We start from the raw sequence: 21323 nt of genomic DNA on the forward strand, positions 1-21323 counted from the left end.
GATGTAACTATCGAATTGAAGTTAAATTACTTTCAGTTATCGAACGTCTATTGTACATACAAAGAATTACCCGTAGAAATCCAAAAAAGACATCAAAAATTTTCCGTTGAATTTTTTCTATTAAAAATCTAGATTTTGAGCAATCTTCCGCGGAAGTTCTAAAAGCTTCCGTTAAAATTCCGGAGAATTTCTCATAAAAATTCCAGAAAATTTTCTTGAAATATCCTTAGAGTCTCCCTCGGAAATTCTTGAGAATTTACTGTTTTAACGTTGGCCATGTCAAACTTGCCGCCATAATTATTCTAGACTGAGAAAGCCAGCGTTTGAATACCCATTCTATTCTACCAGCAGCACTCTCCTACAATTATCAAGAGAAGATATTTTGTTTAAATTTTGAAAAATACTCAACAAAAACTCAACAGCAACTTGCATATTCCGAAGAAATTTAGTAGAAATTTAGAGCAATTTCTCGTAAACATTCTGGAGAGTTTCTCATATAAATTGTGACTATTTTTTTTTGCTGAAATTCCAAACTATGTAATTTGGGAATTCCAAAAAGCTTCTCTTGGTAATTCCATAGAATTCTCGAAACTTCAAAGTAGTTCTCAAGAAAAATCCGAAAACGATTTCCAAATGACTATGATTTTTTGGAGAAGTTCATTAGCTTTTTCAGGCGAAATTCAAAAGATTCTCCCGCTGATGTCTTGGAAATATCCCGAAAAATTCTCTATCTGGGAGACCAACTCCCGGACAATTTGAAGAAGCTGAGTTGGAGTTATTTGAATGGTTAAATATTTCCAAGAGTTATAGAGACTTATATGGACATGTTGGATTACTTTAGGTTCATGCTTCACCGCTTTAGGTTCATGCTTTTCCCGATCAAAAGTTATAACAGTTTTTCTGTAAAAATTACGTTTAGAAGGACAACTCATATTATTGAAAAATTGAAGATACGTAATTTCTTTATTTCAACTCGGTAAGGGAAGAGGTACAGACGATATTTTTATAGAAAAACACGCGTTTAGGAAAGCCCCAGAAGTCTTCAGAAGATGATATTCGGAAAAACTAAAAATAATTGGAGTAGATTAATATTCGTCGGCATTTCTAAATAATGTGTGCCAAATTTAATCATGGATGCCTTGTATTGTGCAACCTTCGACAGCCGATTCCCTTCGCTCAAAATATTTTCCCTTGTTTAAATTTTGTGAACATAAAAACGGATTCAATAAAACTGCAGTGTAACGGAATCTTATGCGGTAAATATCAGACCACCGCAGTTGTTTATTTAATCCGTCTCCCTCGCTTCTATTTTTCACCATCTAGGGAGAATCGGTCAAAACGGACATCTGAAGAAGACTGCACAATATTGAATCTTTAAAAATCAATTTGAAAATCCGTGCATCTCGAAAGTTTTGAAATGTGTTTTTGGAACTTTTATTAAAATCAAAGGGAATAATTATACTTTTATGTACATGAAAACCCTCCCCTTAGCACCCTCTCCTTTCAATGCTTGGGAAAACTAGCGTAATTTCAGGCAGTGATATAGAAGATGTTCATATTTGACGATTTTGTAGTCCTGGGATGAGCACCTATGTCAATTACTATCCAATATAATGCGATTGTACTAGGCACTATTTTAAGGCCTTCATCTGGAAGTCGGTGCTGCATTTGCTTAAAATACATGAATATTTTATGTTCATGAAGTGCTCTAGAATAATTTACAGGATTTATACAGATCCTCGAAAGTTAGATGGACAAATAGTGATACTGCATGGGTACAGTAGACCATCTAAAATATTCTGGAATTGATGTCCTTAATAACTACATATATGAATTTTTGCAAACCTATGGCATCTTCTGCACTTGATTCCTAATCATACCCACTGAAATCCAGCACGTTCATATAAGTCTTCAGCACCCTAGTGAATGCATCACTATTAAAATAAGTCCATAGCAGATGTTCCAGGTTCTTCAAATTATGTTTAAGCTTAGATCAATCAGTCCACTATGGGACTGGCGTGCACATTAGAGTGACTCAAATTTTGACTTTTTCGCTCCCATATGCTTGAATGATGACAAAAATTTTAGCTAATTTGGATGTAACTAGATTTTCTTCGTAAATTAATTAATCGAAGAAATACAAAATACTTCCTGGAATTATTAGAGAAAAAATATTTGAACAGGAATATCAAACTCATATGAAAGTACATTTGGAATTCATCGAAAATACCTACCAAAATTAACTTCCACTGGAAATACTGCTGTGATTTATTCAGAAATGATGCAAAATTACTCCGGGAATTCTTGCGGAATCATGGACGGCTCTTGTTATTGAAAACAATCTACAGATATTTCACTAGCAGTTGTCTATCATGCTAGGGTCTTGTGTTCAAAACTCCTCAAATCACAGTAGTTACATCTAACACGTTTTTAATTAAATCTTTTACGTCTCGTGCATTTACATATGTCGAGTTTCCAAACATAGTAATTGATATCTACTTGATATCTACTTCAGAAATATGGGAAAACACTTTGAAAGAGCCCCATCAATTGATTTCGATATTATATCACGATTTGATTTATACACATTTTGTAAACTCACCTAAACGAAAAAAAGTTGAACATGGTGATCTGTTCAAATTTCAAACAGTTTCTTGAAATCGACTGGTATTTACAATTTGTATGCTAACATCATGCGGCAACCAGAGTCCATATTTAGAAGTGCTCGCGTTTTCAAGGGCACACTACTCAATACGGAAGCAACAGTTGTTTATTACTCCCGTATTGAGTGGTGTCCCTTGAAAACGCGAATACTTTTGAGTTTGGATTCCGTGATGATTGTACTTAAATTGATTATCAGTGATAATCAAGTTGATCTGGTATCGCACAGAAATTATTTTGCCTTTTTAATACCTTGTCTAGAGAAATTGTTTGTAACAGTCTTCCTAAACGAACGTCAAATACGCTTATTAATACTAGTGTACATACACATGCATCGGCTATGATCCTCGCGTTCTAAACGCAACACAAAAGAGTGTACTCGAATTCGTACAGGCGATCAATGTTTTTTTGAATTTTGTAGTGCATTGTGCAGCCGCCACTAAACAGAAAAGTTTAGAACTGCATCTCTTTAGGCTGCATCACAGCCTTCATGGGACTCATGAATAAGAACAACATTTAACTCGAAGTCGAGTCAAGTACGAGGCACTGAAGACGGCCTCACTGCTGACATCAAAATACGTATCTGGCTAAAGTACAATAAAGTAGTGGAATTAATTGAAATAGTACAAACTCGTCTTATGACAAGTAAATACATTGCACTAGAAGCTTAAAATAATTTTTGTAACTGTATTTTTTGTTCTACAAAACAATTTCAAAAACTCCTGATATAAATTACTGTTTTGTAAGACTAATTAAGATGAAGCGAATATCTCAAACATAAGAGAACTCAGAAGAGCAGGTCCAGGAACTTATGCTAGTCATTTATGCTAATTAGATTTTCCAACAGAATTACAAACAAAACGTTGTTCAATTTCTATGCGAATCGATATTAGGACATTTTTGATTATAAATCGATCGCCCTATCAACTTACTCAGACACGCTAGCCATTGTCTCATGATGCAATGATTTAAACAATTCTACCAAGGCAATCTACAATTCAAAATTGCCTTGGAGGAAATTTGAAGGGCAGGGCTTGACATGAATGGAACGATTTCCACAGTCCATACCGTTCAGCTGATTGGTTTCTACGACGGTATTATGGCACATAACTTTGAGGAGATGGAGGCAGCCTACATCAGACTGAAGGAAAAGCTAAGCGGATTAGCTATAAACACGTCGTAGACGAAGTATAAGATATGCAGGGGCTCAAGAGAAAACAACGCGATCCACCCAAATCGAGATTGTATCGGTGGTGACGAAATCAAAGTACTCGACAAATTCAGATTACACAAGACGCAATCGAATAGAGTTCGCCGCCATACCAAACTGACTATCTACAAAACGCTCATTAGACCGGTAGCCCTCTACGCATTTGGACCTGGAAGATGCTCGAGGAGGACCAATGCGCTGTTGGAGTTTTCGAAAGAAAAGTGCTGCGTGGTGGGTGCAGATGGTGGCAAGGCGAAACATATAGTCGATCAGTTTGAACTGATTAACAATCCTGAGTAGCACAGATGTTTCAAGTAATTGTCGCAACTTATATGCGACTGAATTTGGTCACAATAAAGTTGCTGCCATTTCATTTTAAGGGTAAAATCATGCCAATTTGAAGCAAACTTGAATTTAAAAAATGAGCTCTTCTTAGCATAATAATTGTATATACCAGATGACTGATCGATTTAAAGACACTTTACGAAGTTTGAACAGTATAGCAGCAAGTCAATTGATGAATTCTTTTGCCTTATCAAAACGTCATGTTATTTATTTCCGAACGAACTTATGAAGGAATTTCCGAAAAATCTTCACCGAGATTTCCAAAACATTTTCGCTAGTTTTTTTTTTTTTCAATAATTTAAACATTTTGTTTCTCGGGAGAACGAGTCCTCTCTTGAACAATGCAGTCAAACCTTCGTGAGTCGGTATGGAAGGGACCATCGAATCATGGAAATATCGAGATATGGAAGGGACCATCACAGTAACCCGGAAAACATTTTTTTTATATATCATAATTTGCTTCCATGAGCCGATATCAAGTCATAGAATATTGACTCATGGATGATTGACTCCAATAAAACTAAACAAAAAAGCACAAGGATAAGATTCCCCAAGAAATTTCCCGAATGAGTTTCAGAAACAGAAATTTCCCGGAGAACTTTTCGCATTTTCTGGAGAAATTTTCATCAGGTGCTCTTTTTTCTGCCTATTTTTCTTTGACAACTCTGAGAGGATTAACTGAAGGAATTTTTGAGGGAATCTCACAAAAAATCTACCCAGAATCCAGGAGGCATTTTTGTGAAAATTTTCCAGCGGATACATTAAGAGGAATTTATAGAGAAATTCTATAGGAATCTTTGTGCATAAATTACATTATTTGCATAATTTGCATTTTTCCGAAACATCTCTTCAATTAGGTGCATGGTAAATTGTCATAACGGATGTTTATCATAATTGTATGTTTTTAGTTATTTGAATTTCGAAAGGCGCTAGAAGAAGTATAGTATTGAAAAATAGTTATAAGCTAACACCTAAAAGTGTTAACTTGTTACAATATGTTATCACTCTAGCTTTGTTCGCAAAAAAAGCGATCTTAGAAAAGATCCATTAATTACGTAACGCAAAAATGGGCATCTTTAACCCCCTCCCCCTATGTCAAACTGTTTGTATGATGCATCTGCAAATTTTGGTGATGGAAATACTCGCTTCACGAGTAAGAAAATATTGTAATTGGTTCTACCAAAAACATCGCATTCGCACGTACCCACTGCCTGCAATTTTCTGGTGCCTGCTTTGTTTGCGAGTATGAATAGAGCAAAGACAAAAAGTATGGCACTATTTTGTTCGCCAGTAAAATTCACGGTCCCGAGTTTTTGTAATTTCTTCGAATAGAATGAATAATTTTCACTTGAGATAAACATAATAACAATAAACAAGTGTGTTCTTACTCAAACAACCGTGAGAAGCATATCTCGAAGTTGTTTTATGCCATTTTGCAAATTAACCCGAATGACTCAAGCTTCACGAACATTTCTCAGTGTTTATTATCTGTTTTCTTCGTGAGTAGTAGGTAGGCAAGAAAAGACAAAACAAATGTTCGCGAATATTTTACATTGCCTACTTCTCGTTTTGCAAACAAGGCTCACAGACAGAGCTGCCCTATATAGTTGACTAAAAATCAGCTCTCTTATGTTTCACAATTTTTAACAATTTATTAAAATTAATTCTCCTAGCGCTAAAATTTTTAGACAGATCGAAGTGGCATGTTGAAAACTCAAACATCCATCTATTAGTTGCACTCACTGAATGAAAATTGTGAAAAATAAAACAACATTGCCAACTGTGTAGGACAAGTCTGCTCACAAATTTCCACCACTTATGATAACACAAGGAGAAAGGCCGTTCGGCCGAAAGTTGTTTGGGCAAAAATACCATTTGGCCGACCTGACCATTATGCCGAAAATAAGTTGACCGAATAGCTATAGGGTCGAAAAGGTCATCTGGCCGAATAGGTCATTTGGTCGAAAAGGTCATTTGCCGAAAAAGCCATTTGGCCAACTAAATCATTTGACCGAATAGGTTTTATTTTATCATCAGACTAAGGCCGGAGTGGCCTGTGCTGCACATAAAAGACTTCTCCATTCAGCTCGGTTCATGGCTGCACTTCGCCAACCACGCAGTCTGCGGAGGGTCCGCAAGTCGTCCTCCACCTGATCGATCCACCTTGCCCGCTGTGCACCTCGCCTTCTTGTTCCCGTCGGATCGTTGTCGAGAACCATTTTCACCGGATTACTGTCCGACATTCTGGCTACGTGCCCGGCCCACCGCAGTCTTCCGATTTTCACGGTGTGAACGATGGATGGTTCTCCCAACAGCTGATGCAACTCGTGGTTCATTCGCCTCCTCCACGTACCGTCCGCCATCTGCAACCCACCATAGATGGTACGCAACACTTTCCTTTCGAAAACTCCCAGTGCGCGTTGGTCCTCCACGAGCATCGTCCAGGTCTCGTGTCCGTAGAGAACTACCGGTCTTATAAGCGTTTTGTAGATAGTCAGTTTGGTACGGCGGCGAACTCTATTCGATCGGAGCGTCTTGCGGAGTCCAAAGTACGTACGATTTCCAGCCACTATGCGTCTCCGAATTTCTCTGCTGGTATCGTTATCGGCGGTCACCAGTGAGCCCAAGTACACGAATTCTTCAACCACCTCGATTTCGTCACCACCGATACAAACTCGTGGTGGGTGGCTCACATTGACCTCTCTTGAGCCTCTTCCTATCATGTACTTCGTCTTCGACGTGTTGATGACTAGTCCAATCCGTTTAGCTTCGCTTTTCAGTCTGATGTAGGCTTCCTCCATCCTCTCAAAGTTACGTGCCATGATATCAATGTCGTCGGCGAAACCAAATAACTGGACGGACTTCGTGAAAATCGTACCACTCGTGTCAATCCCTGCCCTTCGTATTACTCCCTCCAAAGCGATGTTGAATAGCAGACACGAAAGACCATCACCTTGCCGTAACCCTCTACGGGTTTCGAAGGGACTCGAGAATGCCCCTGAAACTCGAACTACGCACATCACCCGATCCATCGTCGCCTTGATCAACCGTATCAGTTTATCCGGAAATCCGTTTTCGTGCATTAGCTGCCATAGCTGGTCCCGATCGATTGTATCATATGCGGCTTTGAAGTCGATAAATAGATGATGTGTGGGCACGTTGTATTCGCGGCATTTCTGCAATACCTGACGTATGGCGAACACCTGGTCTGTGGTAGAGCGTTCACCCATAAATCCCGCCTGGTACTGCCCCACGAACTCTCTTGCAATTGGTGTTAGTCGACGGCATAAAATTTGGGAGAGTACCTTGTAGGCGGCGTTCAGCAATGTGATTGCGCGGTAGTTGCTACAATCCTGCTTATCGCCCTTTTTGTAGATGGGACACGACACCTTCCATCCACTCATGCGGCAGAACCTCATCCTCCCAAACCTTGGTAATCAACCAGTGCAGCGCTCTCGCCAGTGCCTCACCACCGTGTTTATACAGCTCTCCTGGTAGTTGGTCAACTCCAGGGGCTTTGTTGTTTTTCAGCCGACCGATCTCCTTCTGGATTTCCTGGAGATTCAGAGCCGGAAGTCGTATGTCCTGCGCGCGCACTCCTAGGTTCATTACCATACCGCCACCGTTGACCGAATAGGTCATTTGGCCGAATAGCCATTTGGTCGAAAAGGTTATTTACCCGAATAGGTTATTTACCCGAATAGGTTATTTGGCCGAATAGGTCATTCGGCTGAACGTGAATCTCACATCTCACTTCTTTCTGTGAAAAGTTAGAAGTGATGAGCGAGAAGAGGCGTCCCCCTTCTCACTTTCCTCGTCTCATTTTACGCAGAAGAAGCTATAAGTTAGAAATGAGCGATGAGAAGTGAGACGTCTCGTCTCATACTTCTCACTTGAGCTTGAGCTTGATTGACTGCTCGTAGTTGCTACTCCATTATGACCAGATCAGCTGTTCTTGCACAGGGAACCAACAGATGTTTGCTTGGGACTAGCACACATCTTCAATGTACAAGTACTGGTGATCTCATTTGTTAGGTCATACTGGCGCCTGCCACGTCAGAATGCAAGTCAATGTAGGGAAGGGGGAGGAAATGATGATGCAATCACTCGCCCACTGCAAGCCGAATATACCTCTGCACTTGCCACGAGTTCATGCGGAATTTGTTGGAATTTTTGGATTAGGTTCGAGAGACAGAGGTCCGTCTTGGTTAACGAGCTGCCAATGTGATAGATAGGAGAAGGCAAATTATGGAATTTCTAATTGGATGTAGGAAACGAGCTCTATAGTTCATTTCCAATTCTAGCAGATTACTGTTAGAATACTGAAGTTGAAGGTATAGGAATAGTAATGGAAACGGTATGGAAGTCCATTTCCAGTTCTAGCGATTGCTAGAACATGAGAAATATAGAGAAAGATACAAAGTAAGATAATGGAACGGACCTGGGATTGAACCCACGACCTCCTGCGTATGAGGCAGAAGCAGTAGCCATATGACTACCAAGCCCGCTTCCTCATCTCATACTTCTCACTGTGAAAAATGAGTGGTTCGAACTGAGTAGTGAGATGTTCAACTTCTCATTTTTCACAGTGGGTAGTGAGTGATGAGACGAAATAAGGCGAAATAAGAAGTGAGGCGTCTCATTACTTTCTTCGCGCTTCTCACTTCTTACAGTAAAAAGTGAGAAATGAGGAGTGAGCAGTAAGACGTCTCACTTCTGTCTCCTTATTTCTCACTTCACACTGTAAAAAATGAGTAGTGAGACGTCTCACTTCTCACTTCGTAATACTCGCTTTTTACTGTGAGAAGTGAGAAATAAGCATTGCAAAGTGAGACGTTTCACTTTTCACACCTCATTTCTCACTTTTCAAATGACCTATTCGGCCCAATGACATTTTCGGCCAAATGTCCTATTCGACTGGATAACCCGTTCGGCCAAATGGCTTTTCGCCATATAGGGTTCGGCCTAGTGGAATTCGGGCAAATGGCTTTAGGGCGAATTAGTTCCGTCCAAACGACCCTTCTCTATTGAATGTAGTCCCTTCTTTAAAAATATGCATAGCTATGAATAGTTCGAAGTTATGTTCAATGTCCATCATATCAAATGACCTACACTTTAAAAAAAGACAGAATCACCGTTTTCGTCGCACAGAATGAACACTTAACAACTAGCATGAGACAACGGACAGGACATTCACATAACACCCACTGGACCAGTGGAGAACTTTTCGCTTTATGAAAAGTTTTCTCCTTACCGGGGCGGGAATCGAACCCACACTCCACAGCACATGCGTTTAGACGATTGACGTCGCTAACCGCACGGCCACGAAGACCAAATTAAAATAATGCCAAATATCTGCTAAGCTGAATGATATTTACGATAAATGACCTTATGCCGAATGGCGTTACGCCAAACAACCCAGAACTTCCCAGAGCAATAATAGAAGAATTCTCAAAGGTATTCTCGAAAAAAGATTCTTGTAGTGAACCCCAAATGACTCCCAGGTTTTCATTTCGCGCCATTAGTGTACAAAAAGAAGATGAAACAAGTTGGAAAAATAGCATAATGAGTCAATTGAGAAAAAATAGAATATTAGAATAATTATTTGCTCTGGGTTTGATAAATAAGGAAATTTTATCAAATTGAGTCACTCGGACAAGGTAATTCAACAAATAAGAAAAATAGAAAAAAAAATATATAAAGGAGTCGATGATGATTGAGCTAAAAAAACTCAGAAAATAGTGAAAAATAATCAAAACCGAAAACAGCAAATCCATATCGAATAAAAATAATGGCAATTGTATGAACTTTTTCAAACGGGCGTAATTGTTTTTGACTTTGAAATGTCCAACTGAATTAACATTGAACTATTCAGTTCATCTGGCAATGCTATCAAAATCAAAACCTATTGCGCCCATTTAACAAAAAGTTTATAGAAATCACATAAAGCATAGACAATTTTCCAACGACGCACTGAAAAAATGCACTTCCAATTGCTGAACATAACCTACAATCAATTGATCCATTCAGTAGTGTGTTCGCGTGTACTGTGTATAACGTTAGCATTTGGGTGAATAACCTGGCCTCGATGCTGTTGCCGCTGACCTGCTGCCGATCACTGCAGAATGCTTCAATGGCTGCCTCTAGCCAGCTTCAAAGCAGGCGCGAATCGTGCGCACCAGATATTCACCTTTCGTTCGTCGATAACCTCTCCGGGTCGTAGCTTCGTCTAGCGTCGCCACAGCCATCATGCGCAGCGTCCGGGAACCAGGTTATTGACCGACAGTTGAGTGTTTGTATGTGAAAAAATCCCATATGTGTATGTGTATAAAAGTGTTAGAAAAACAAGAAACAGTGAGGTTAGATTCACCAATGTAAGATCGCTGCGAGACAAGTTGGCGTTTGAGTAAATAGTTCAGAAAAGAACACTGCAATATTTTGCTTTTCGGAGATCTCCTTTTGTGAATAAATATTCATATACAGATAGAAATTTTCCACCATTGGGAATGCTAGATACGAACACAGGAATGTATTTATCACCACGAGACGAATACTCACATCATCACCCATCAACAAACTTGGACGGCGATCGTCCAAGAATGAACCACGTCGACTGCCACCCTTGTCACGAACGATTTCGATGCTGGGAGCTTCCAGACCCTTCTTGGTCTCGGGCTGTTACAAATGAAAGACAAAAAAACATCAGTAACTCTTCAGAATCGAAATTATTAAGACCACTTACTTCTTTGGTTTCCATGATCTTCGGCACTTCCGGTTTCTTCGGCTCCTCAACCTTGATTTCGATCTTCTCTTCCTTCTTGGCTTCTTCAACCTTGATTTCGATCTTTTCTTCCTTCTTGGCAGCGACCTTTTTCTTGACTTCCTTCTTTTCCTCCACCTTTTTCTCCTCTACCTTCTTCTCTTCCACCTTCACCTCTGCCTTCTTCTCTTCAACCTTCTTCTCCACCTTAAGCTCAGCCTTCTTCTCCTCCACCTTCAGTTCGGCCTTCTTCTGCTCCACCTTAATCTCAGCCTTCTTCTCCTCGACCTTGATCTCAGCCTTCTTCTCTTCGACCTTAATTTCCACCTTCTTCTCCTCAACCTTCTTTTCTTCGACCTTCTCCTCCTTCTTCACGACCTTCTTCTTCTTTTCTTCTTCCTTTGGCTTCGGTTTTTCTATGATTTTAACCTTGGCCTCGGACTCGTCACTCTGGAGTTCGTTGCTGATCGATATCTTATAGGTACCGGCATCCTCCACGGTGCAGTTTTTGACCGTCAGCTTAGCCATGCGTCCGGTGAAATCCTGAATAACCGTCTCGCTGGCCTTCAGGATGGTCTTGTTCTTATACCAGTACACCTTGAAGTGACGATCCGGATGGACCAGGCCGACAGCCAACGTCAGATTGCCGCCCTCATCCACCTCCACGTCCTTCAGTTTCGGCTCGATGATCGGCTTGGTCGGTGGTGGCTTCTCGAACACGATGTCCTTGATCTCGATAACCTGCGAAGTTGCCTGGCCCTTGTCGTTCTTCGCCACCAGTTTGTACGCACCAAAGTCAGCTTCGCTCAGATCGGTGATGTTGAGCTTGACGGAGAACTCGCCTTCGCGAGTTTCCTCGATCTTGATGGTATGACGGTGCGTCTCCTTGATCACCGTCGTCTCCTTCATCCAAATGCACTCCGGCTTGAAGCGGGATGCGACCGCACACTCGATCGATGCCGTTCGCTTCTTGACGTTCGTCACCAGTTTCGGTTTTTCCTTGATGACTGGAACAACTGAAAATGCAAAAAAAAAATGATGTTAAAATCCAACGTTTTGTGCGAAAATAAAACTTCATACTCACTCTCAATGTTAAGAATTAAATTGGCATTTAATTCACCGAGAATGTTCTTAATGTTACACTTGTACGTGCCGGAGTCTTCCGTCTGTGGATCTTTCAGCACCAGGGAGATGTGGTATACATCCTTTTCGGCCGTCATCGTAATCTTCAGCTTGCTGGTTTCCTTAATGATTTTGCCCTCGCGTGTCCACGTAATGTCCGGTTTGATGTCGGTTTTGACTTTGCATTCCATGCGGACCAGCTTACCATTGTCCAGCGATATGATGTGCGGCTTCTCAACAAAGATAGGAGCATTCTTTGTCGATTCCTGTTCGGATTCGATGTTCAAATTCAGCGTCGCACTGCTCTCCCCAAACTCGCCGCTCACCCCACACGAATCACTGCCACCGTCCTCCGAGCTGGGGTCCTGATGTTTAACGTCAGCTCGTACGTGTCCTCGTCGACGGTCTTCACTTCCAGGGCAACCCTGTTGGACGATTTGACTTCCTGTTTTTTGCGCATCCACTTGACGGTCGGTTTCGGTTTCGATCTACATCTACACTTCATCGTTATCAGCGTGCCCAGTTTGTTCGGGATGATCTTCGGTTTCTCCACAAACGACGGAGCAAAGCCTCGATCGTTTTCGTTCGCTAGCAGGTGCAAAAAGTAAAACAGTATCAGTAAACGATTCCTTCCAAGCAACCATTAAGCTATTCAGTTGGCTGAATGTGTTGAACTGCAGTTCACGTCAGTTGTCTACGCCTAATAGCTTCTACGCTCCGAAGGCCACCAATCACATCAGAGAGGCCGTATGAGAAAGAAGTCAACTGTTAGTGCGAAGCTCGTCAGCTTTAATCGTTAATACAAGCTACTTGGGAAACGAAAAAAGAACTAAAGAAAAATATTGAATTGATGAAGATGCTGTATAGATTATAGGCTCGCGGGACCTCGCAGTAGGTTAATAACTCAAAGTTGTTCACTGCGGGAACCTTGTGCGCGCAAGTGAAATGATGAATGACCCTCTCGGAGAAGTTTGCTATCGTAAGAACATATTTTCCTCTAATTGGACGATTTGCTTTCTGATCACGTGAAAAACAGACTACAGTTACAGCCATCCAGCAACTGGAAGCAGCTTAATCGGTTTCTGTGTATGGTTCGGCAAGGTCTATTACCTTTGAAGTTAAGCGTAATGTGTGCGTTACTTTCCCCAAACGGGTTGAAAGCATGGCACCGGTAGATGCCCCCATCGTTGGCGGTTGGTTGTGAAATTTGGAGTGTTAGCAGGTAGGTATCGTTTGAGATCGCTTTGCGCAAGATTTTGAACCGCTCGCCATCGGTAATGGATTCGGTACCGTGGAACCAGGTAATGTCGGCCACCGGTAAGGCCTCCAGGATGCACTCCATCGAGAGCACATCGCCCTTCTGGGAAATGGTGGGCTTTTGTGGAAAACGGGGTGGTTTACCCTCCGGGTTTCTGTGAACAGTACGTGACGGGAGAACAGTTAAAAGCTATTGGATTTTTTTTTTCAGGTTTAAGACTCGATATTCGTTTGATTGTCTTGGCATATCATTCTGTATGCTGACTATACCTGTTCTGAAAAGGATTGCAATTGATTGAGCTTTGACTAATTGATGATGATAGCATTATTGTACCCTACAATCTAGATGGGAATAATAAGGCAGTGGCCATTATAGTGGCATTTTGGATGGCAAATATGTATGGCACCTTACTTACTTAACCCGTATCGGCCTGAGTAGCTTGAGCTTGAGCTTGATTGACTGCTCGTAGATGCTACTCCATTATGACCAGATCAGCTGTTCTTGCACAGGGAACCAACAGATGTTTGCTTGGGACTAGCACACATCTTCAATGTACAAGTACTGGTGATCTCATTTGTTAGGTCATACTGGCGCCTGCCACGTCAGAATGCAAGTCAATGTAGGGAAGGGAAGGAAATGATGATGCAATCACTCGCCCACTGCAAGCCGAATATACCTCTGCACTTGCCACGAGTTCATGCGGAATTTGTTGGAATTTCTGGGTTAGGTTGGAGAGGCAGAGGTCCGTTTTGGTTAACGAGCTGCCAATGTGATAGATAGGAGAAGGTAACTGATGGAATTTCTAATTGGATGTAGGAAACGAGCTCTATAGTTCATTTCCAATTCTAGCAGATTACTGTTAGAATACTCAAGTTGAAGGTATAGGAATAAAAATGGAAACGGTATGAAAGTCCATTTCCAGTTCTAGCGATTGCTAGAACATGAGAAATATAGAGGAAGATACAAAGTAGGAGAATGGAACGGACCTGGGATTGAACCCACGACCTCCTGCGTATGAGGCAGAAGCAGTAGCCATATGACTACCAAGTCCGCTTCGAAACAAGAGAGATCACGCACAGAACTGATAAATTTTATTACCGGCCGCGCAATGCAGATCACAATAATTCGTTCCACCGCGCGATCGTTCTGCGGTCCGAAACAAGAGAGATCACGCACAAAACTCCTTAACCCGTATCGGCCTGAGTAAAAGAAAAAAAAAAAACAAATTGCTGCCGTTTCGTCATTTTAAGTCCTATAGACCTGGTTTTATCACTATTCTGCTCGTACGGTTCCCAGAGTCCAGAATACATTTTGAGACTTGCGATATGGTCCTCCTATCCGGAGTTATTCTGGTGGATCACTGGGTCAGATGCAGTAATTTTGACTACAACTTTTTTTTGGCGATATAAGTCCAGCAAAATGACGTTTATTTCGTTCCTATTTATACCTTTTTAAGTAGATTTAAATACAAGGATAAGGTCAGAACCAAAAATCATGGTGACACCTGTTCTAGAAATGACCAACAACAGGTTTCTATGAAGTTACCCTTTGGGAACCGGCCCCAAAACGGCCAGTTCAATGTTTTCGCTCCATATCATATTCGCTCCATACAATATGGATATCGCACTTCAGCATTTTGCAAGACAAGTAGAGTTATAACATCCAGATATGATTCTGGGAAATTTAGCCACCCTGGGGTCAGTTCCGAAGCCCTTGAGGAAGCCTCCGGAGGCATTCAAATCAGCAATTTTTGAAATGTCACAAACTATGGCAATATGTGTATCAAACTTCAGCATTGATCAAGACAAGTGGGATTATGACAAACGGATTTGATTTTTTTTCTGCCCTTGCGAATTCAGACATATCTAGGAAAACATGCAGATAAGTGAACGCACCAAAATACGAATTTTCAACCAACTCTAACGTGAAATCTGTGCTGTCATACGCTAGCGAAACATGGTATGTATCAGTGGAGATATCTCAATGGCTGCAGGTGCTCATCAACAGATGCCTGCGGTATAGTTCGGGCCTGGTGGCCTCACAACTGGATCTCAAACAACGAGCTCCATCGTCGTTGTCGCCAGAGGCTGATAGCAACCCGAGCAGCACAACTTAGACAAAAAATAGTTGCAGCCACTTGATTGTGACTAAATCTGGTCATATATAAGTTGCAGTAAACCATGTTGAACATGTGTGCTGCTGGGGAACAGAAATTCGGGATCGAAAGTAGGGCTGGGCCGGCCACACTCTACGTAAGGACAGAAACGAAATCTGTAAACAAGCATTAGACTGAAACCCAGCGGGACATCGCAGCAAAGGCAGACCCAGGGGATCATGGTGGCGAAACCCAATAAAGAAATAAAAGAGGTCGACTGAAATCTAATCTGACAGGTTTAAGCGATAGCTGGACATCGCTCAGGATGGAATTCTTTGAAGTCGGCCTTTTTTACCACTGAAGGTGTACTTGACCTATACGTAAGTAAGATATGATTCTTGGGACATTGACTTCCCTAAGAATTAGTTCTGAGGCCCCTGGGTGTATCTTCCGGAGGCTATGGCAACTACGGCAATGTGATCGAATTTCAGCATTTTGCAAGACAAGTAGGACTACACAGATAAAAATATGTTGTGATTTTAAATGTATTTTCATGCACATATTTTGAGCATGCAAATAAACGTAACATTCAATCGATCTCACTATTCGTTTAAATCGAAATAAATTTAAACGGTGCTTGCTTGTAAAATTCAATCAAATTTAATTGAATATCGAATGTTAATTCGATTGATGGGGTAACCAGCAGTTTTACACGTCGTTGAATTTTCAAAATTATTTGCTGTGTATGACATCGTGACGTGCTTCTGGAGATATTGGCCATCCTTAGGTCGGTAGCGAGGCCCTTGAGGTATCCGGAAGCAACAAAATAATCCATTTTCAAAATACCACAAATTATGCCAATAAGAGTATCAAACTTCAGCATTTTTCAAAACAAGTTAAATTGTGACATCCAAATATATTTCTGGGAATATTAGCCACACTAAGAGAGTCCAAAATGGGTATCAAACTGATCTCATTGTGATATTTTGAAATTGGTCGATTTTGATGCTTCCTGAAGCGTCCCAACCAGCATTGTGAATTCAGGGATCCGTACGAGCATAACAGTGATGAGACCAGGCTAATGCGACATAAAATGACGAAATGGCAGCAATTTGATTTTTTTTCCTTCACTCAGGCCGATACGGGTCAAGTAAGTATGTATGGCATCACGAAGCATTTTCGACTTGGATTGATGTCAGCACCTCAATTGTGTAGGTCGTATTCAATGATTTCATTAACCAAATAATTCAATTGGTGTAGGCAAACCTTTTTGTTCTGAAACTATCATTGTTGGTATCAAATAGAGTAAAGAATGAATTTTGAACCACCAGTTCCAGGACTCATATTTTGGACCACCGAGTGCAAATGCTATAATCCAACATTTATAAACATTCAAAATTACAACTTTTTAATATATTTTACTAATGCATGTAATTTATCAAACCAAACTAAACTTACATATTATTGGCATGTTTGTTTAATCTAGAATATTTTGTCCATTTAGTACGTTGTCCATATGAGAAATGCAACGATTTCTTAGGGAATCCGTTTTACCCCCCAGCGAATGGTTTTTCAACTTTGGCCATCCCACAAACATTCTGCATTTCATATTTTTATCCGAAACGAGTGAAAGTCTCTTCAATTTTTACCCCCACGAAGGAAATTGCTTTGCTACACGAAAAAAGTTCGAAGAAGCAAATCCATCCCCTCTTTAAGCCTTTCCGGCCTACGGAGTCATATACGACTCCAACAGAAAAATGGATGTATAAAATCGCACGATGGATAAAAGTGAACACTATCTTCAGCAAAATTGCTTGAAATTAACCTACCCTATCAAGGAAAAATAGAAACCAATGGGCGATCATGGCATCGGCAAGGCATGGGCGATCAAGCCCTAACGACAACCTAGAACGTCATGAACATGGTGAAGTAACGAATTAGAAAGTATTAGGTGTATTGTCAGCGGATTGTACTGTTTCAAAATTAGATTTTTATGCAATCGTTTCCGTAGAGTTACTGTGATGTACAATAAACTATTTTTTAACTTCCTTCGACGTCCTAGGCCATGCAAACTATCCATGAGTTCAGGACCTGAAATCTACAGTTGAAATTAAAATTTTAAGCTTTTTTTTCGTTACTTAAAGTTTATTTGAGTATTTAACCGTATACATCTTATAGAAGGTGACAAAAATACCTCAAGGTTGTTCTGAGATATTCTGGGTTATCCAAACTATTCTTGAGTTCGGGGCTACTCAAAGCTTCGATATGCACTTAGTCGTATTCATTACAACTCCTGAGAGATCAACAGATATCGTAAGATTGGTTTGAGATATTCTGCGTCATCTAAACTGTCCTTGAGTTTGGAACTTGAGATCAACAGCTGCAAGAAAATCGTTTTTTCAGCACTCAATGTTCCAATATGCATTCAATTATATCCATTACACCTTCTGGGAGGCCTACGGACACCGTTAGATATTTTTGAGATATTCTGAGTCATACAAACTACCCTTGATTTCGAGACAAAATCTAAATTTTCTAAAGTAGCTCTTACGTCACTCAAAGTTTCTAAATATATTTAACCATGTGCAGTACAGCTCCTTGATGGTCAATATATATCGTAAGCTAGTTTTTATATTTTCTGCATCTGCAGCATCATCGACTTCAGATCTACTGCAACTACTGCAAACATGTTTCTCAATGTTTCGAAATATAGTCAAACTTGTTCATCTCATCTGCTGCGAAACTGTTGAAAACAAGATCTTCTCACGTCGCTAGTGGGCTAATTTGTCCCCACCCATGCAATCCAGCGCAATTTAATAAAAGAAGGGGGTTTTCTGCTTCCATCAGTGGTGTTGGATTGCGTGGGTGGGCTCATATTTGCTTACCAGCGACGTGAGCAGCAGCCAGGACATCCCAAAACCATCTTACCATGTCCCTTGATCTTAAGGAATGTATTATGGACATGGTTGAATACATGTCCAAGCTGAAGCGACGAAAAAAGCTAAAGTAGTGGCTGTAGATCGCAAGTTCTAAACTCAAGGATGGTTTGGATAACGTGACGGTTTCGATGACCCAGGATATCCTAAAACCATCTGACCATGTCTCCTGATCTTCATGAATACGTTATGGATATTAGAGTGGGCGCAGTTGTATGGAAAAACGCAAACTTCATCCAATCAAGTGAGATCAAAGTTTTTCTGAATCGTTTTGGGGCCCCAATCAACTGTGCAAAATATGGGCTCGATTGGTTGCGTCCTCGCTTTCCGCATCGCGTTTTAAATTTATATGGAGATTATTATGGGAGAACGCACTTTTTTACATTTTTGCTCTTAGCGGCTTCAATTTATCGTCAATCACGTGACTCAATACGTGAGCATATAGTCTGAAAGATGCCGAAAGACTTTGCCGAAGAAGGTACATAGCTGGAAGGCTTGCAAAAAATGTTATTACGAAATGTTCAAACCATATGCAATAAATCAATGTTTCTGCCAGCACTACCGGACAACCATCACTAACAGATGGGCAAACTGAATCTTCCTTTTTTTTCGGATTTTTTACTTTGTGAATTGATTCCGAATAACTCCCATCAGCTGTATAAGCCTTATAAGATCAATAATTTTGAAATAACACTCAGTTAAATTATTGCTCCACGTAGTTCGGCAGTGCTGGCAGAATAAACGATTTTTTGGACATGGTTTGAATAATCAATCTTCGAAGCTTTTTTCATGGACATTCCAGCAACGTACCTTCTCCAGCAAAGCTTTTCGGCATATTTTGGGTTATACTTTAACGCAATGTGCCACTTGGTTTACGATGAACTGGAATCTTTAGAAATAAAAATGCAAAAATATACGTTTTCCCATACTAATTTCCATAGAAACTTCAAACGCGAAGCGGAAAGCGAGGAAGCAACCAATCGGGCCCAAATTCTGCACAGTTGTTTGGGACTCAGAATGGTTTCGAAAAACCATTGATTTTCCCACTCTAATGGATATACTTGAATACATGTCCAAGCTTGGAGTGACGAAAAAGCTCGCATGGCAACTTGTAGATTGCAAGTATTGGACTCAAGGACAGTTCGATGATCTAGTACATCCCGAAAAAATATGTTTCAAATTGTTTTGTCATTTCTACATTATTAATCAAGATGGAATAGAACACATCAAATTTACTAGGTAATACAGCTTAGACAAATTTGGGCCTGAAAGGGTTAAGATACAGTGTATGGACAAATATTTCGCTGGTCTCTGAAAATGAACATCCACAAGACGCGAACATTGATACATGGACTAGGTACTACAAATATAAAATGCGTTCAAGCCTTTCCAGTCTTAGCATACCAATAGTTTTACTAATATTTCTGGAAATGAAGGATGTGGCATCCAACGCAAGTGAATAGGGCATTTGATCAAATAGGTCATTTGGCCGAATATGCCATTTAGTCGAACAGGTCGATCAGGTCGTACTTTGTAACTTCGCATTTCTCATATTTAATAATGAGAAGTAAAACGAGATTTGAGAAGTGAGAATTTAGAAGTAAGATATCCCACATTTCACTCATCATGTCTCGTTTCACACTGCGAAAAATGAGAAGTAAGAAATGATGAGTGAGAAGTGAAACGTATCACTTCTCACTATGCACTATTCAATTTTCACAGCGAGAAGTGAGAAGTGAAAAATGAGTAGTGAAACGTCTCACTTATCATTTCCTCATATTTTACTTCTCATTTCTCACTTCTCATTTCGAACACCTCATTTTGAGCTTCTCATATTTGCATGAAGCAGTGAGAAATGAAAATCAATGAGTCAAGGCATCTCATATCTCACTTCGCTTTTCTCACTTTTAACTGAAAGAATTTAGTAGTGAAAAATAAGTAGTGAAAAGCGAGACTTCTCATTTCCCATTAATCATTTCTCACTTCTCACTTCCCGCTTCTCACTTTTCATAGTGACAAGTGAGATAAGAGGAGTAAATTCTCACTTCTCACTCCTTATTTCTTCTCATTTCTTTTTCTCGCGGTAAGATGTGAGAAATAATGAGTGAGAAGTAAACCTATTCGGCCGAACGACTTATTCGACTGAATGATATATTATTAAAACCCTTTCAGCCCGACTTTTTCTACGGCAGTTTAACGTACGAATATGTTTTTTTTTTTCTAGTTGGTTCTAGTTTTAACTAGTAGGGAACGGTTCGCCACTTCATCTCATAGCTTCTATTTCCATCCCATCAAAAACAAAGCAATGGTAAAACATTTGGTTTGTTTATTATTTTTCTGATTTTTGTCAGCAGTGAGCACGCATGTTGACAAAAAGAAGCGACGAATTTGGTGCCGTATTCCTTTGTTTGGCGATGAGATGGATATTAGTACAGTGAGATGGAGATCGGAACATTTCCCTATATATATATATATCACTAAATAAGTGTTGAAAAATTTGTATCGGATGTCCTAGGCTGTCCAAACCGTTCTGAAGTATATAACCCTTGAATGTATTGAGGAATACATCTAGAAACAAAATGTCTCAAGCTGAAGTATATGTCCAAAAATGTCTTTAAGATCAAAAGACATAAATTGATCGAGTTTTTAATAAACATCCCAGCAGTTACATCGAGCTGGTAGGATTTCACTAATTTCTTTTACTAGCTTTATTGAACCCTCGTGGAAACAAATGATGCCATATTAATATACATATTTCTCGAATACTCTGATAGTTCTTTCGAAAATTTTATCAAGAAACTTCTGTTTCACATCACGATATCGATTGTATGACGTCTCAAGGGTCGACTGTGTTACCTAACTTTTATGGTTTATTGCAGACCTTTATTGCTCGCTACAATATCCTGGAAGTCGTATTGTTTGCTGTTATCATGCAA

General features: G+C 40.2%; 1 protein-coding gene across 1 annotated transcript in view; it reads right to left on the bottom strand.

The window, feature by feature from the left end:
* The window catches only part of LOC134204860 (twitchin-like), a 79100-nt gene that overhangs the window by 32427 nt on the left and 25350 nt on the right, over nucleotides 1-21323 (bottom strand). Inside the window, 6 exon segments of the mRNA XM_062679670.1 lie at nucleotides 10407-10445; nucleotides 10775-10891; nucleotides 10959-11992; nucleotides 12061-12468; nucleotides 12471-12686; nucleotides 13209-13510. Coding sequence (XP_062535654.1) covers nucleotides 10407-10445; nucleotides 10775-10891; nucleotides 10959-11992; nucleotides 12061-12468; nucleotides 12471-12686; nucleotides 13209-13510 — 2116 coding nt within the window.

Source organism: Armigeres subalbatus, unplaced genomic scaffold (assembly GCF_024139115.2).
Source record: "Armigeres subalbatus isolate Guangzhou_Male unplaced genomic scaffold, GZ_Asu_2 Contig937, whole genome shotgun sequence".
Taxonomy (NCBI): domain Eukaryota; kingdom Metazoa; phylum Arthropoda; class Insecta; order Diptera; family Culicidae; genus Armigeres; species Armigeres subalbatus.